The sequence below is a fragment of the Dendrobium catenatum genome, unplaced genomic scaffold (genome assembly GCF_001605985.2).
Source record: "Dendrobium catenatum unplaced genomic scaffold, ASM160598v2 fragScaff_scaffold_1226, whole genome shotgun sequence".
Lineage (NCBI taxonomy): Eukaryota > Viridiplantae > Streptophyta > Magnoliopsida > Asparagales > Orchidaceae > Dendrobium > Dendrobium catenatum.
Window position 1 is genome coordinate 371,741 of NW_021319688.1, and position 18,349 is coordinate 390,089.

Consider the following 18,349-nt stretch of genomic DNA (forward strand, 5'->3'; position numbering starts at 1 on the left):
AATGTCAACTTGTACACTATATTTTCAAGAATGGTCCCTCCGCAATGACGAAGACCCCTTTTCCTTGCCTTTTACCATGATCCCTAATGAAAGAATCGAAAATCACACAAAAAATTTCAAAAAATCTAAAACCATAGAATTTCTTTCACTTCAAAAATCTAACCAAAAAGTCAAAAAAAAATACCTAAAATCGTTTGTGGACTTCTCCTACAAGGCGGCCGGACACTTCAACTTCGCCGGAGAGAGGCGGCGCCGGCGGGAGAGGCGGCGGGAAGGATGGCCGAACGTGCGGGAGGGGTTCTGTTCTGCGACCTGGAGCTTGCGGGCGGATGTTATCGGGATATGCTGGGCCGAACGGTTTAAGGGAGAAAAAAAGGATTCATTTTAAGTAGGGTGGGGCCAACGGGTGAGGCTTACGCCTCACCCATAATTGTGCAATTGAGGCGCGCCTCACACATGGTGAGGCGTACGCCTCTGTCAGGCTCAAAATTGCGTGCGCCTCGAGGCGCCTTTGGGAAGAATTGCGCAAAGGCGCGCCTCTAATTGCGCAATTTTAAACAGAGGCCAGTAGCAGGGAAAACGGGACAGCGACATGGGGAAAATAACCAGCATAGGGAAAGAGTTGGACCAAGCCTAATAAGCAAAATAGCCCAAAATATATACCTAACTAACCACCAAAGAAGCTAGATCAACATAATTGAAGACTAAGGGAGTGAAACTTTCTAAGAGCACCAAACTCAAGCATGATCATGGTTTGTTTTCCATCATATGACCATGTAAAATAAACTTACATAACATCCAAAAACATAAGGAAATAAGATAAAATAAAGACATAAAATGATAAAAGATGAGTGCATCAATTCTCCCCTGGTGGAAGAATCTCATCTCCTGATGAGAATACTTCAGTCATCCACTGGTAGATATCAAGATGACGAAGCTGCAACTCATCTTCAACAATCAATTAGGGGTACGTCCATTCCATCTAACTAGAAGTCGTTAGTACACTCCATGTCTTGTTTGGGTAGTAAAGATATCCACAACATCATCAGGAATAGTAAGGGACAAAGTTCCACACAATTGTATGTTTTTAGCTTGTGTTTGCACCTCGCTATTTCTTTTAATACATTGTTTCTCAAATGCTACCAACCTATCCAAGACTTCAACTTTGTCTGTTGTTTGAGTCTTAAATTTATCCACAATATCATTGACTGGATAAATGATAAATTGAGCATCTTGAAGAGCATAATCTGGCTGCATTTTTTTTAAGGATGTTGCTTCTCAAAAGGAAAATATGACAACTTACTATCAAGATTATGAATTGAATTAGGATTAATTGAAGAATCAACTTCATCAATAAACATTCTCCAAAGTGAGTTTTGCATACTGTTAGAATCTGCTCGTTGGAATATAGATGTCATCTTATTGGATCTCACATTTTGTTTCAAAATATATTTTTCTTTTGGATTCAGTGCAGCCAGGGTATTTTAGTCATTACTTCCATTTATTGTTATAGGTTAACCATTTGTTGCATAAACATGCGTTGCCAATCCGCTTGTTGATTATTTTGACTATCCTTTTTTAAAAAAAAATTTAAAGTGAAAGGAAGACTCGCCCGACAATCTAAAGCTCTGATACTAAATTGATGCAATCTAGGTTCTAAAACAAGTAGGATAATACTAAGAATGCAATACGACACTTTCTTTCAATAAAGCATAAACCAACACCAACTGAATGAAACTTATAGTAAACAAATATAAGTAAATGATTAGGAAATCTTACAAAGAAACAAACTAAAACTTAAAAATAACTACTCTCAGAACAACCTAGAAAAGTCACCTCACATGTAAAAACCAAAATAGGGAAGGTGCTCAAAGGAAACAACAAACTAGTGATTCACCATAGAAATTTTGATCCAGCTAAAGTCGGCACTCCTCCGACAAATACCTACAAACAGAGCACAACAATATCTTGAAACTCATAATATTTGGAGAATAAAGATACGGGTGGAATGAGAATCGTGGAAAAAATATTAGATAGAAGACCGAGCCGAAATAGAATAATGTAATGTTTGTAGAAGAATATAGCTAGCAAGCTAAATAACTCGCAGGCAGTGTGATTACACCAACAATAGGTACAGCCAACCTCATCCAGCAGCAAAACATCTCGTATATAGGGGTGTAAACGAGTCGAGTCGAGTTGAGTTTAGGACCTTATCGAGCTCGGCTCGTTAGTTGGAAAGCGAGCTCGAACTCGAGCCGGCTCGTGAGCCATGGGCGGGAATTTTTAAATTTAGGCAGGATTTTTAAAACTTAGTCAAAATTTAGGAAAAAAAATATGAAATGTTTAACATTTTAATAAAACTTAGGTGGTTTTTAATTAATTTTTTTAAATATTTAAATTTCATAAATAAAATAAAATTATTTTTAAAAATATTAATATTTATTCGAGCCGAATTGTGAGCTCACGAGCTGAGCTAGCTCAAGCTCGAACTCGAGCTTGTTTACTAAATGAGCTTGAACTCGAGCTCGATTTGTGAGCTTGATAAGCTCGGCTCGCGAGCCCATAAACAATATCTAAGTAGCAAAGAAGCTAGATCAACACAAGTGGAAACCAGAGTGGAACTTTCTAAGAGCACCAAACTCAAGCATGATCATGAGTTGTTTTTCATCATAGGGCCATACAAAATAAATTTACATATCATCCAAAAACATAAGGAAATAAAATAAAATAAAAATCATAAAATGATAAAACATGATTGCATCATTTGGCCTGTGCCTATAGCACCCAGCGGTGGGTTGGTGAAAGGAGAACTGCAACGTGAGAATTGTGAAGCCTGTGGAAGATTGGAAGTGTGTAGCTATGATTTTATGAAGCGGGAAGAGCAGGAGAGGAAGTGTGAAGAAGATGGTAAGATGTTTTTTTTTTTTCAAGTTGATTTCTGGTTTTTGTGTCTACTTGAACTTAACCAGTATGTCAATCAGGTCAACCTGAATCTGCATCCATCCAGTTGGGTCGTGTCAGATTGTTTTGTTTGTTCATTTATTGATTCTCTTAGGTTATTCAATAAAAACTTGTGTGACAGAAGGTATCTTGTTAGTTATGCATTAGCATTCCAGTGCTTTCCAAATCTTGTTATGATTGTTAACATGATACATTTTGTGGATTTCGTATTGACAAGAAGTTCCTACGCTTGTTTTGTCGATAGTTGTTTATGTTAGTTAAGTTTATATATGATCATGCTTTAACCAATTGATCTGTATTAGTGTTTATATATATCAACTGTATAGCTTATGATGACGAGTGAAAATTAAGTAGAGCAACACATTTCTCATACTTTCTTCCTCTTAGTTTTCTCTTGTATCTTCGATTATGTCTAATTTCACATGATATATGCAGCTGTCTTTTTGCCCTTATGCTATGGAAAATTTTCTTCTTTTTCCATGTATTTTGTTGTCAATGAAGACACTTGAGTCATCAAGATGGGTGAAATGTGAAATCACTATTCCCCCACTGCTAAAAATTGTGTCCAACATCAAACACATTGTCAATGCTCAACTCCTTGCCTACAACTTTCCAACTTAGTATTCTCAAATCCTCAAACTCTTTAGGGCAAATGGATTTGATGGCTATTTAGATAGATCAATGCTATGTCAGCCCAAGCAATTGTTGTAGGATACAGGTCAAGTGTCTCCAACTGATCAATACAATAATTAGATGCTGATTGACCAATTTCTTGGTGTTGCCTTGTTCTCCATAATTGCTTCATCCATACTGCCTAATATGTCTTGTACCCCAAAAATCAGCGAACAACAGTAAATTTCAGCAAAATAACATAATTTTATTGCTACGAAATCAAATAACAAGATACAATTGATCCTCTTTCGAGAGGAGGATCTTCTCTTCCAAACCCTAGACGCCGTTAGAATCCATCACAAAAAAAAAATTACAGCACTCACGACAAAATTCTGCATAAGAATAAAATAAGTCCTATGATGGACTTAAATAGACTTCCTCTATCTCTCCTAAATCAGCCCATTTTCTAAAATATCCCTCTCATTAATATGAAAACAATTCAATTAGGAAAGAATTTTTTAATTCAACCCCCTTCCTAATATAATTCCCTCCTTAATTTGAAAAGAATTCAATTAAGAATGTATCTCATTAGAAAATGTTTTCCTAATTGACTTGTCGTATCACTTCCATATGACTCTTTTGCTAGTTCCCTGTTCAACCAATTGAACTGGCCAGCCTGGTCCGATTCGATTTTAATAAACTTGATATTCACTAATGTAAGATAGCTTTAAAGAAATAATTATTTCATTTTCTAAAAAAATATTTTATAATATTCACAATTGTTTTAAAAAATAACTTTTCTTACAATAGCTTTGCAATCTTCTATTATATAATATTGGAGCCGTCCTGAATAACTCTTTATATTTCTCATAATAACTTCAATTGGTTTCAAATTGACTCTAACTAGGGCTTTGTTTGGGGCGGTTTTTTTACTACTTTTTAAAATAATTTTTAGGTTGTTTTTATTACTTATTAAAGCAGTTTTTTAATAAAAAAATTAATTTTTTCGTACTAAAAAGCTACTTTAAGAAACAGTAAAAAAACCTTTTCAAACGAAGCCTAAGATTGTACACATCTTTATTTTATGATTTTCTTAAACTAGCTTTTTAATTAATTGCACATATTTATATAATAAATCTTCTGAAGTATCTCAATAACTTCTAAAAATAACTATGTTTATTGGATATATAGCTATTGTTTAAGAATAAGCACAACTTTTATATGTTTAATTTTTTTTTTTTGTTACTGCAATTTAGTGTATGAATATTTTTTCTCCTTTCATTTGAATTTTTTTTTAAGATTTATTATTTTAGTGGTTCAAATGAAATAATATGTTAATGAACTTATTAATTTGAGCTTCAATTAAAATATATTAAACTTGAAAAGTGTATTCATAATTATTAAATGTTATAAATTTGAAATAGCTTCCATCTATAATTCAAGTTCATTCTTAATGATTAAAAAGCTTAAAATTTATCTTATAACATTTAAATATTTTAATCATATAAAAATTTTTATGAATATTTATTTTACAACAGTTAGATACACATTTTTAGAAATTAAAATATTATATAAATATTTGCAGATAGGGTTAGAACGCAATGTGGGCTTTGTTTGGGCTCTTGTCTATGGAAAAAACTCCTAAACCTCTGAGACATTAGAGGGCTTATCAACCCTTAATAATTCTCATATTATCTTTATAATTACTACTTAATGTTGCTTAGATTATATATCTACATATATTCAATTCAGTCTATTTTTTAGCAGACTTGATTTAATTCTAGATTTTTGCTCAAATTTGAGCCAATTAGGACATAACTCTTTACTCAACTTGTTTTTTAGAGGGAAAGCAATTAAGTACATTTTATTTCAAAATTTTATAGTGGGTTCTTTATAATTGATTTAACTTAATAAATATGAATAAATATATTTCCTATTTGCAAATATTTATTATCATTGGTGAAAATTATGAAGAAAAAACTATCCTCTCGGCATTAAAAAAAGATTCAATTTGTCATTAAGGCTTCGTTTGAGGCGACTTACTTATTGCTTAAAACAACTTTTTAGTATATCTAAAAAGCTGCTTCAAGAAGTATTAAGAAAGTCGTCCCAAACAAACCCAAAACGAATCCTAAGTGTTCATTTGGGATAGCTTTTTTGTCGCTGTATTAAAAAACTTTTGTACTAAAAAGATGTAAAAAATAATAAGAAAAATATCTAAATAATAAAAAAATAGTTTTTAATTCAATTTCTCCTATACCAAAATAATGGGTGAAAATTAATTCCACTTGAATTCCTTTACGTTTCCAATTTTCTCTCAAATTTCTCTCTGTAAATTCCTTCAAAGTTCACAACAAACAGAAACTTTAGAACCAGAAAGATAAGATAACTCAATGAAGCATCAATTTTACAAACTTTTATTGGGTCCGGTGAACGTACGCTCCTCTACGTTCGGCCACCAATATTTTAGCGCCACGTAGCATGAAGAAAAGTCGCCGACCCGACCCGCTGTTTTTTGGGTTCCCGCACGTGCGTTTTTTTAAATCCTTGACGAGCCGAACAACATCCCATCACCTTTTGGATATATTTCAAACACCTAGCAATACCGAACAAATACCAAGTTGTACCTAGTTTTTTCTAGCAATACCGAGCAAATACCTAGCAATAAATCCCTAGCAATACCGAGCCTGATCTATATATCCAGCTTTCTTTTTGCCCTTATGCTATGGAAAATTCTTCTTCTTTTTCCATGTATTTTGTTGTCAATGAAGACACTTCAGTCATCAAGATGTGGGTGAAATGTGAAATCAATATTCCCCCACTGCTAAAAATTGTGTGTCCAATATCAAACACATTATCAATGCTCAACTCCTTGCCTACAGCTTTCCAACTTTTATTGGGTCCGGTGAACGTACGCTCCTCTACGTTCGGCCACCAATATTTTAGCGCCACGTAGCATGAAGAAAAGTCGCCGACCCGACCCGCTGTTTTTTGGGTTCCCGCACGTGCGTTTTTTTAAATCCTTGACGAGCCGAACAACATCCCATCACCTTTTGGATATATTTCAAACACCTAGCAATACCGAACAAATACCAAGTTGTACCTAGTTTTTTCTAGCAATACCGAGCAAATACCTAGCAATAAATCCCTAGCAATACCGAGCAAATACCTAGCAATACCGAGCAAATACTGAGTTGTAACGAGTTTTTTCTAGCAATACTGAGCAAATACCTAGCAATACCGAGCAAATACTGAGTTGTAAAAAACTCGGTACAACTCGATATTTGCATGGTATTGATTTTCACAGAGTGGTATTTCTCATTTTTGCAAACAATACCTAGCAAATACCGAGCAATACCGAGAAAATCGCTAACATAGCATTCCCGGGTTCCGCTCCGGGTCAAGTCGTCGGGCCGCGCGGTTTAGTGTAAGAGCACATGGCGACATGTTATTGGCGGCCGAAGATAGCTCTACGTCCGGTCAGAGGACGTAATAATTGTTCCAATTTTACCTACAATAGAAAGATGCTTCAAATTCTCAAAAAAGCAAGCAATGTGAAAGGAATCTATGCTGTGGTTATTGGTTGACATAGATGATAAGGGAAGCTGTAATTAGCTTAAAATTTTTAAAATATATATTTATCATTAAATTTGTAGCTATTAAAAAACACTGCTAATGTAACGGACAATTCAGACATTTATGGATCTGATCACCTTAGGATGTGAAATTATGTTGCTTGATAATTCCTATAACAACTGCAGAAATGAGTAACTTTAAGTGCCATAAAAGCAAAGCTAGTAACTTGTATATTATAATTTTTTTTCTTTATGAAAAAAAAAATTTATATGTAGATTTAGATTTTGTTTGGGATAACTTTAGATCCCTATTTTTTATGATTTTAAAAAAAAATTATACTTAAAAGTAATTTTACGAAAGAATAAGAAAGTCGTCCCAAATGACTAAAAAGCAGTTTTACAAATTAGTAAGAAAGCCGTCCCAAACGAAACCTTAATAAAAAATCATCTTATTTTACCTGAGGGTATTTTGATAATTGTATTATATTTTTTAAAAGGAGGGTATTGTCTTGTGTTGTGCAAAAGAAATAAGAGTTAAAATTTTCTACTATTAAATCATAGCAAAATCTATAATTTCCACAGCAAGACATAGTCATTTATTGAGTGAATCTTTATAAAATTATGTATGTTTTTAATGAATTTATCATTACTAAATGTTTGATAAAGGTCTTATTTGGGACAACTTTCTTCTTGCTTTCTAAAACAATTTTTTGATACAAAAAAATTTTTATAAAAAACTTTTGTATTAGAAAATTATTTTAGAAAACAAGAAAAAAGTAGTTCCAAATAAAGCCTAAGTTTCATCTACTCCCTTAAAATAAGAGCAGAGAAAGTTATTGTAGATTATGACTTAGGCTTCGTTTGGGACGGCTTTCTTATTGCTTTATAAAGTAGATTTCTAGTAAAAAATTAAAAATTTTATACTAGAAAGTTACTTTAAGAAATAGTAAGAAAACCGTCCCAAACGAAACCTTAATTAAGAAGGAAAATTTCTCTAAGGTGGGAGCATTAATAGTAAGTAAACTTATGCATAAGTACTGTTCTAAATGCTATGATAAAAAAGCTTTCTTTTGACAAATAAAGCAAAGTTGCTTACTTCCTCAGCTTGCTGAATGATACTCACAATGAATGGACAGAAAGTTGATTCCTTCAGTAGCACTCTGTTGCATTGTATTCTCAAAGGAAATTGAAGATTGTTTCCTAAGATACTGTAAGAATAGAGGTTGTTAGTTTTTTTTTTTTTTATTTAAAAAAAAAAAACTACTTCAATGCTATGCTACAATTATCAATCTATCCCTTTTCAAGCGTTGTTAGCAGTCAGCAGTTAGCTAATTAATATACGATTAATTAGAATAATTATAATGCTATTTGCTTAATCCCAATTAATTAGACCACTGGAATTTTAATTAATGTATATATGAACAATTAGAATAACAGCAGCAATTTTATTTATTCGGGCACAAATTAATTTTTTCAAGTATGCTTTCAATTTTTTTTATTCGAATTTGAGGTCAATATTAGTAGTTTAAATTATTTATAATTATTATTTAAAAAATTAAAATATGATATGAAAACAAATATAATTTTTTGATACATCATCAAAAAAATTATCTTGATCGGGCACGAATCTTGAGGCAAAATCAGCCTGGAAACTCAAAAAATTAAATTCGGGGTCATCTGAACTCCGATTTCAGCAAACTTACAGTCAAATTGAGCGTCTCGGAAATACAAACCCAACGACACCAAATTCGACTCAATCCGAGCCCAAATGAGTCCAAATCAAGGACCCGAAGCACTGTTAGAAAGTTTGTACCACAATTTGAGTTACCAAATGATTTCTGAATTTGACGAGCTTATAGACAAATCGTGTAGATCGACGAGACGAATCCAACGAGCCCAAGATCGCCAAATTCCAAAGTCATTAAGACCTTCAAATGCCATATAAATGGCCTATGATCGAAGGATTCAATATCGACCGTCATCTGAACCACTCCATATTTGCCCCTAATCCCTCATCTATTTATGGGACATGCCACTCCAGAAAATCTATAAATAAACCCCTCATTTCTCATGAGATGAGATCTAAGCAAGAAGAAGAGAAGAAGAGAAGGGAATGATAGGAGAGAATAACTCCTCCTCGACCATCGCCGGAGTTCTGCCTGACGCCCGTGTGACGCCGGAATTAGGCCGGACGCCCGAGTGACGCCAGAATTATGCCCGACGCCAGAATTCTACCAGACTTTCAGACGACACCAAACTTCTACTCAACTTCGGAACGACGCTGGAACTCTGCCCGATGTTGTAACTAATTTTCAATCCTGAAAAGATTTATTGTAATATGATCGTTCTAAATTTTAAGGACAAGTTAGCCTCTTGTATTCCAAGCAAACACTAGTGGAACATTTTCAATTGGGCGTGGCCCCGTGATTTTTCCCCTTTCAGGGTTTTCCACGTAAAAATCCTGTTGTTGTTATTTCTCCTCTGTTTGTGTGCTAGATATTCGTACAACGCTGAGACAAAAACTTTTTGAACTCTATCGCTGCGTATATTCTAGCCCGCAACAAATTTATAACACTTATTCGTCATATTCTAAAATAGTTTAATAATTATTTCAATATCAATACAATTAAATATTTATTTAATAATATATAATTAGTCTATTTACTTTTTTGATCTTGGAATAAGCAAATGCATTATCCTAATAATTAAATATTGACTTAATAGTAATTTTATAAGAAAATTAAATTAGTGATTCGGCAAAGTACATGGAGGTAAAATAGAGAGGAGAAACTGTGAAATCGCTCCCAAGAGGTTCACAAATTACCATGTTATTGAGCGGAACACCATGATTATGAAGGCTGGAGTATTAAGACACTTAGAACTGAGTCGCCTCTCATATTTGTTTGTAATAATAACTACTTGTTCCAAACGTCTCAATCTCTTTTGCCAAATATATATACCAGTAATACCACCTACCTACATATTCCTTACTTTGAATAACTTTACCGTTAGTAAACTCACATCCTATTATTTTTATTATTATTTTTTATGAGATTACAAGAATACATAATGTTAGCATAGTCACAGTTTAGCTTTATTATGGGATTACAAGTGATGAAAGACCTGATCGAAATGCTTCACTAGCTACAGCAGATACATATATTCAGTAAGTAGAGAAGTCAGAAGAACAGTATAAAGTAGAGCATTCGTACGTAATGGCTGATTTCATTGCTTTCCAAAGTATACAGTAGATGATAGCCACTGTTGGAGAGAGTGACGTCAAGGCCAAGGAACTGAGATAAGGTTCCTAAATTGCGCATATGAAAACGGAGCTTGTTTAAGTCCGATCCATATAGAAGAGTAGATATAAAGTCTTGGTCATTTCCACTGGCTAAAATATTGCCAACATAAATGAGGAAATATATGGGGATGTTGGTGTTATATATACATCTTGAGAGAAGAATCAGTTGAGCTAGAGTGCAAACCTTGAGCTGTGAGATACGTGGAGAGGGTTGCTAATTATTGATGATGAGCTTGTTTAAGTCCATATAGAACTTTTTTTAGGAGAAAATATGATTTGGATATTGGGGATATTGAAAATCTTGTGGTTGTGATTAAATGTGTGAGCGAGTATAGCTGACTCGTGAGCCGGCTCGGGCTTGACTTGATAAATGGTTCGTGAGCCCAGCTTGATGAGCTAATGAGTCAAGCTTGAGTCAGCCCCGACTCGACTCATTAGCTCCTAAGCCGGCTCGTTTAAAAAAAATTAATACAAAAAATATTTTAAGAATATTAATATTCAAAAAATTTTAAGTACAAAGTTTTAATAAATATTTAAAAACTAAATCTTACTTTCTTATATTAAGTGATTTTTTATTATTTTCTTATAATTTATCATTTTATTATAATAACTGCTTAAATCATAATCATTTTATCTCTTTCATAGTAAACAAGTTTGCTCGTGAGATTATGAATGTTTTGTATATTTAATTTAAATTTTTTGCCACATGATTTTGAATTAGCAGCTATTTTTGCCTACTCATAAATTCATTTTGACATTTAAAAATAATGCTTTAATCTAATTAAAGTTTATGAATATTATTTTACATGTTCTATTGTTATTTAATTAATTTCTAAAAATGTGAATTTTTGCTCAGTAGAGTTTTTTGTTGCCTACCATTATAAGCACAATTATGTTTTTTTTTTTTTTTTTTTTTTGCCTTGAATTTTTTTTTTTTTTTTTGCAATGCCTTGAAAAAAGAATATGAATAGATGGTTTTTATTACTTTTGAAATGTTGTGATAGTGTTATGCATGAAAAATAAGTAAAGAATGGTTATTCCCTGATGTTGACAGGAGACTGATTAATATGTACAAGATTGTGGGACAACATGCTTAATTTCTTTTAAATATTATGGTTAGATGTTATATCAATTGACGTAAAGAATGGTTATTCCCTGATGTTGAATGGAGACTGATTAATATGTACAAGATTGTGGGACATCATGCTTTCTTTTAAATATTATGATTAGATGTCATATCAATTCACGTGATATATAATGATTGGAGGTTATAAGAAGTTATTACTGTGCAAACAAACAAAGAACAATGACTCTGTTTACTGAGCCAACGGGTTATAACTGATACTGGAAAAACACCGCCGTAGCCATGAAATTTACTTTTTTAATATGATTATTAGAATGAATGCTACTAAATCACTGCCTCTTTATAGCTTTACTGTTACTATCACCCATGGTGTTGATGTTACTAATGTTTTATTGTTATTAATATGTTGATCACGTGATATATATTGAGTATGTGTACTGGACATTGACATTGATATGATATTTCTGAGTATGTGATACACGAATATAATTATTTTTATGTGATTTGACTAAATTGACATAATTTTGACAGTCTTTATCGATGTTTTGATTTGATATTTTATACGATTTCTCTACTAATTGTAGTATTAATGTGATGATTGTTTTAATGATGTGACACTTATACTTTTTTATTGATTTCTATTGTATTGCCCTGTGATCATATGCATGCTACTATTTTGATTCGACTGCTGACATGCATATTGGTTATCTACCGTGCATTGAGGTCAGTTGTAAGATTTGATTTCTTGCTTAGTTGTTTAGCTCTTTATATGTGGTTAAATGATTTCAATTCAGGATAAGAAAGCAGGAGTATGAAATTGATCATGATCCTTCATGTTCATATTTCTTTTCTTGTTATTTTAGTTATTTTTGTGTACTTAAGACAGAGTAGTTGTGATATTATTATATAGATTATGAGTAGTGTATATGATTTTTGAGAATGAATACAAATTTGAATATTGATGCTTTGACTAGTAGTTGTTTCTACTGATAATTATTATTGCTAAAAGAAATTGGATAGCTTTGTTGATGTTATTAAAAGATAAAAAAGAATAATACTTTCAAATTAGATTCATAGTTGGTATCAGAGTATAGTTTTTTGGGAGAATTAAATTGTTACCAGATCTGTAAGAATTAATAGTGAGTCGGGTAGATTGAGGTGCATTATTTTGCACATGTTTAGGGTATGAAATTTTTTTTTACCAACATGGCCATTCAAATCCACAGTGTATATTAAAGTGTTGCAGTATTGTACACTTGTGCACTGCAACGTCGTAGGATGCAACATGATGATGCTGCATTCTTTACTTAGTGACAAAGAGCGGAGCGCCGCTAGTTTAGCTAGAGATAGTGAGTGGAGCATCGAGGCGCTGCAAGTCAAAGTGGACAGTTTTCTTTCTTATTTTTCATATTTTAACTTGAAGGTTTAAGTCCTTTGGTCGAATAAGAAAAGCGAGTGGAGGTCGAGGCCGAATTTTCGGAGCCCACAGCTGGACAGTTTTCTTTCTTATTTTTCATATTTTAACTTGAAGGTTTAAGTCCTTTGGTGTATTCAAAAGTGTCTCTTTGTCCGTTTTGAGTGAAGAATGAAGAGAGTGAAGATAGAAAAAAAGAGAGTGCGAGAAGAGAGATTTATACAACTTCTCTCAATTTTTATTGTGAATTTCTTGGCTTGATGTGTCTAAGTGGATTTTCCCCAATTTCTGACTTTTCATATTAAATCTTGGTGTTTATTTCCACTATTTTCTTTTCTTGTTTGTTTCGTTGCTTGATTTACTTCCCAGCAATTAACAATCTCGCCCTATGCTTGCTCAACAAGTTTCTCTTTCTAATGGTTTTTTAGTTGTTACGGTTTATATCCTCAATTAATTTATTTAATTAGTGCAATATAATATCCAAAATATTAGTTAATTTCTAATTAATAACCTGACTAATCATCAGCTTAAAAAATAATTAGGATAATTTAGTATCTAGCTTTAAATAAACAGTCTAAACTGCTGAGCAATCGAGCATTTTCATCCTAAAAAAAAAAAAAAAGTTGAAATCCAGAAAAATAAACGCTTTAATTTCTAGAAAAAATGGGGCCTGATACTTGATCGAGGACGTGAATTTGAGAGTGGAAACTGGAAACGCACAGTTTTTCTTCTGTATAAGAGATGCTTCAAGTGATATATATCCTAGCTCTGAATGGGACATGAATTATGAAGGTGAAAAATTCTGCAAGAAAACATACGACAGTGTAGATTTATATGTACTTGTTCGTTTGTATGTGAGCATGAATAAATGTGCAGTGCCTAGCTAGAGTTTTGTCCTCATCAAACTGTAGAAGAAACTTTGTTTGAGCCCACATGTCAAAGTCTTTTCTGTCTGTACTGTTTAATTTGGAATCAATTTTTTCATCAACTGAATTTCTCAAAATTCTCTCTCTTCCTCAAGGAAATAAGTAGCCATACAAGCATCATAAAAAGGAGAAATTATTCTGGACGCAGCTCTACATCTAGATCCCGCGGAACTGAGCGGTACCGAGTCTCAATACCGAGCTGTGGTGCAGTAAATGAGCGACGTGGTGCATTTTTATTGATCTCCAGATGACATTCAGTGTCCGCACAAAATAATTTTTCCATAAAAAGAGAGAACAAGTGGTAGATTGAAATATGCATTTGTAAATTTATTAATGTATACAATCATTAAGTATAGGAATATGTGATACCCATATAGGTTTTTTTTAATAATAATGAAATATCTATAGAAATTCGGTGATGAACATGAATTTTCTCTCAGTGGGGGTATCTTCCCAATTCTTTACTCGATTCCTCAAGCCATATTCTTAACTGGCTGGCTTTTTGGTTTTGATGATCATCTTCAGGAATTATTGAGAGGCGCCTTTAATTTGCTAAATGACTTGTGATTCACTCACCAACAGAGCACAAGAGCTGGGGTCTCTAAGCATTATCCAGGAATCTGCTTTACATGTTTGAGAATATTAAAGGAACGGAAAGCTTGGCAAGTACTGCAGCTGATTGAAAAGAAAAAGGTTCTCTCAGTGCCTTACATATCTACTATTTCTTTTTTTTTTTTTTTTTTGCAGGGGAATTAGCATCTTTTTATGTTTCTGATTGAGTTAATCAAACCCAACTAAAATCCATATCTGTAGATCTTTTTTAAAAGGAAATTATATGGTTAAGGATGATGTTTTAGAGGGATAACATAGGTAAAAAATTGGCATGCTTTAATGCAAAAAAAAAAATCAAGGTGACAACTTTTATTTTTATTTTTTGTTCTTTGAAGTGGCATACATTTACTTTTGGTGCAATTAGCTCTAATAGAAAATACACAACTAAAACTCTCAATTTGATATTTAGGCTTCATTTGGGACGGCTTTTTTGTTGCTTCTTAAAGCAATTTTTTTGTTTAAAAATTAATTTTTTTTACTAAAATGCTGCTTTAAGAAGCAGCAAAAAAGCCTTCCCAAACAAAGTCCTAGTTTAGTTGCATATCAGTTACTATTTTCAGGCAGGTTCTCATCACTGACAGATGATTTGAATAAAGAATGAAACTGGGAAGCTCTCTCTTCATTGTAGTACTTACTGATCTTTAATTGCATTCTGCGTTTAATGATGATCAGACCAAAGGAATGTTTCCTCTTAACACAGCAGCACTTTGCAGATCAATCACGTAAAAATCAAATTCTGATTCTGCAAGGCATATTCTGTTGCTGAACATCACACTTAAATGAATACTCTTTAGTCTTTACTAGTGCTTTTAACATTTTTGGATAGCTTTGAGTTCGAGGTTATGGCAAAATAATTCTGTTTGTGATTAAGCTTTGATCAGAGAAGATATGGTGAACTATGATATTTTTTGAAGCTAAGCTTTTCATGTTCAGAGAAATATAAGATTTTGGTTTAATTCCATTTTTCCCAGTGCTTACCTTTCTTTTAAAACAGTTTTGAATTATAGGAGAAGACATTCATGTAAAATTTTGAAAATTTTATCATATAAATTATCATATTTTTATATAAGTCTAAAGTGGTTACTTTTCAGAGGAATATAAGTTTAAATTTATAAGTATATTGATACTTTGGAACTGGTTCTGGTCTCCATCTGAAACTGTAGAAGCTTTTGTTGGCTGATTAAAAATTATAGTGCTCATACTTATTGCTCAAAGAACTGTTAGATAACAGCATTTGAACTACTTATAAGCCTGCATTTCCCTTGATGCTTCCTATGCTTTAACTTATATGACAATTTTCGCCTTAAAAGATCAAATGGCCTTCTCACACATCTTCCTCCTCTTGTAACTTAGCTATCATTGTTCTCATCAAAATGGAATCTTTTTCTCACAATATGTTCTCTTCCATGGACTAATGAGCAGGTGGAGTTTTATTATTTCCTTGTTTGAAGTTATGGATAATTGGATTCCTTGATTCTCCATCATCAGAAAAGCCAAAGGCAATCTGCCACCTTCATTAAAGAAACATTGGTGGCTTCTGAAATGTGAAATTTCATTCTTGACATCTCCACTGTTCTCTCTGTAGCATAGAGGAAAGGAATATTAGAGAAAGGAGAAGCAGTCAATTATGTTTTCCCTTCAAAGCAATGTGCTGTTGAGAAAGTTAGACATTCATTATTGAATATGGTGGGGCTCTCTAATCAGGGAGAGAATCCAGTAAGGAATTGGCAAGAAAACAATGCACTCTTTTTCTTCTTTTCTCTCCTTTTGAGACGCTTATGTGAACTATTCTTATTCTCTGTTTACTGAAGTGAAGATTCTCTAGCTTTCAAGTCAAAGAAATGGAAAGAAAAAGGTTAGCCTGAAATCAAAGGAAGAGGGCATGGTGTGGACAAAGCTCATGCTTATATTCTTCTACTCAGCCCAGTTATGTTTATTTTAATACACGGAGAAAGGATATTTCAGTGAAGCTTAGATAGAACAAAGTAGAGCGGCATATTTGTATGTTGTAGAAGGGAGGGTAAGAATATTTAAGCTTTCTTATATGTTGTCGACTGTTTCTCCTCCAATTTCTCTTACTCCTTTAATCAAATTGGTTTTTAGAAAATGCCGAACCATGTAGATCAGCAAGGACTGGTTCTCTCAGTCGATGCAAAGCCGAGACTCAAATGGACTAGACAGCTTCATGAACAGTTTGTTGATGCTGTGACAGAGCTTGGAGGAGCAGAGAGTAAGTTCTCCTTCATCTAATGTTCTGAATACAATTAGTCAGTTCAGGTTTTCAGATTTTTTATTTCCTCGTTTTCTTGTTCCAATGGTAGAAGCAACACCCAAGTTGGTGATGCGGTTGATGGCAGTGCCTGGGCTCACTCTCTATCATTTGAAGAGTCATCTTCAGGTATTTGACTATCACTTTTCTCTCCCTCTTCTTCCATTAAGTGGAAATTCTGATATGAAAACTGCTCTATCTCTCTTCTCAGAAATATAGGCTCGCAAAGAATCGGGATCCGAGCACTGTTAATGATGATAAGAAGACAAGTAATTTTCTGTTCTGTTTCAGTGATCTAAAATTTGCTTCAATTCGTTATTTTTACCTCATTACTGCCATTAAATGTTATGTTATTGGTATGGCAGATGATGAGTTGAAGGACACCGATGATAAATCCCAACCTGAATTCAATGAGTAAGATACAAATCACTTCAAGTAATTAGTTCCCCCATGAGACCTGATTAATTAATATTGCTCCTTGTTCTTTCAGAGCCATGCTGCAACAGATACAAATAGATGTTCAAAGAAAATTGCAAGAACAGATTGAGGTTTAATCAAATCATTCCTCCATTTAAGACTAGAATTTTGTTACAATGAAAGATGAATAGATATAAGTTGAGTTCCAAAGAAACAAGTGGTGCACTTGCTCGTTCGCTTAAATTTTGAATTTCCTCCTATTCCTATCCAGGTTCAGAAGCACCTTCAACTGAGGATAGAGGCTCAGGGGAAGTACTTGCATTCAGTGCTGAAAAAAGCCCAGGAAACACTTGCTGGGTATAGCTCCACTTCTCTAGGAACCGAGGCTGCAAGGACCGAACTATCAGAGCTTGTCTCAGCAATGGAAACTGAGTGCCGAAGCTCATCTTTCAACAATGGAGGTTCCATTTCCAAAAGAAACCAGAATGCTGATTCCTCCATGGATAGTTGCTTGACTTCAGAACTATTTGAGCTAAGAGAAAAATATGCTGGCTACCACAAGCTTGAGGCCAGCCCTTGTTCCAACATAACAGTAAAAAATCGAGGAGAATTACAAGAATTTGATCTAAATAAATAGTGATTAAAATAAAATAAACTTTGTGATATATAGAGTTGCTTATAAGCAATGAAAATGTTATGTGCGCTCAAATATATGAACTTTCTGACTTCTAAAGCTTTTCCTTTAATTGTCTCTGCAGTTTCGATCACTGATCTACTTATCGCAGCACAAACTGAATTTCTAAGATTTTTTTTTCATTAGCACGTTAATGAGAAATGGAATTTAGAGTTCATTCAAATAGAAAATAAAGATTGTAAAGGGGATCAAACATACAAGTTAATAAAGTATTATTTTAAATGCCTGACGCACTATCGATTTTTTTTCTTTTTTTTTTCTTATGGCAACTTAATCCTTGATATGGGTTAAATAACCTTAGGCGCAGAACTCATTGTGGGATGGGAGTTGGGACAAAATAGTGAAATATAGGAAGGGTTGCTTCTGTAATTAAGGAGAATTTAAAATGTGCTTATAGAACATTGAAGCAAATAGTTTATTAGGATGAATTAGCAGTATTGTCATTACATGAATCAGGGTCTATAGCAGAGGTTTACGTTGAATG

The 18,349-nt window shown here is 33.3% G+C and overlaps 1 protein-coding gene across 2 annotated transcripts; it reads left to right on the forward strand.

Moving 5' to 3' along the window:
* Window positions 1–14,395: 14,395 nt before the first annotated feature.
* LOC110112393 (myb-related protein 2) lies at window positions 14,396–17,917 on the forward strand. Of its 2 annotated transcripts, none has more exons than XM_020844607.2 (9): window positions 14,396–14,566; window positions 15,908–16,201; window positions 16,297–16,505; window positions 16,589–16,715; window positions 16,807–16,883; window positions 16,966–17,023; window positions 17,120–17,168; window positions 17,245–17,302; window positions 17,443–17,917. In XM_020844607.2, exons 4-9 carry the CDS (start codon window positions 16,592–16,594, stop codon window positions 17,806–17,808), a joined length of 732 nt encoding a protein of 243 aa, XP_020700266.1. In that variant the 5' UTR covers window positions 14,396–14,566; window positions 15,908–16,201; window positions 16,297–16,505; window positions 16,589–16,591; the 3' UTR covers window positions 17,809–17,917. The 2 variants fall into 2 exon arrangements, with proteins under 2 accessions (XP_020700266.1, XP_020700265.1); XM_020844606.2 differs by having other exon boundaries at window positions 16,302–16,505.
* Window positions 17,918–18,349: the final 432 nt, after the last annotated feature.

What these genes read in the sequence shown, in the direction of transcription:
- LOC110112393 (XM_020844607.2), top strand. Translation starts at nt 16,592, where the DNA reads ATGCCGAACCATGTAGATCAGCAAGGACTGGTTCTCTCAGTCGATGCA. An exon ending in AGAGCTTGGAGGAGCAGAGA is followed by an intron (nt 16,716 to 16,806) that starts GTAAGTTCTCCT and finishes TTCCAATGGTAG; the next exon opens with AAGCAACACCCAAGTTGGTG. An exon ending in AATTGCAAGAACAGATTGAG is followed by an intron (nt 17,303 to 17,442) that starts GTTTAATCAAAT and finishes ATTCCTATCCAG; the next exon opens with GTTCAGAAGCACCTTCAACT.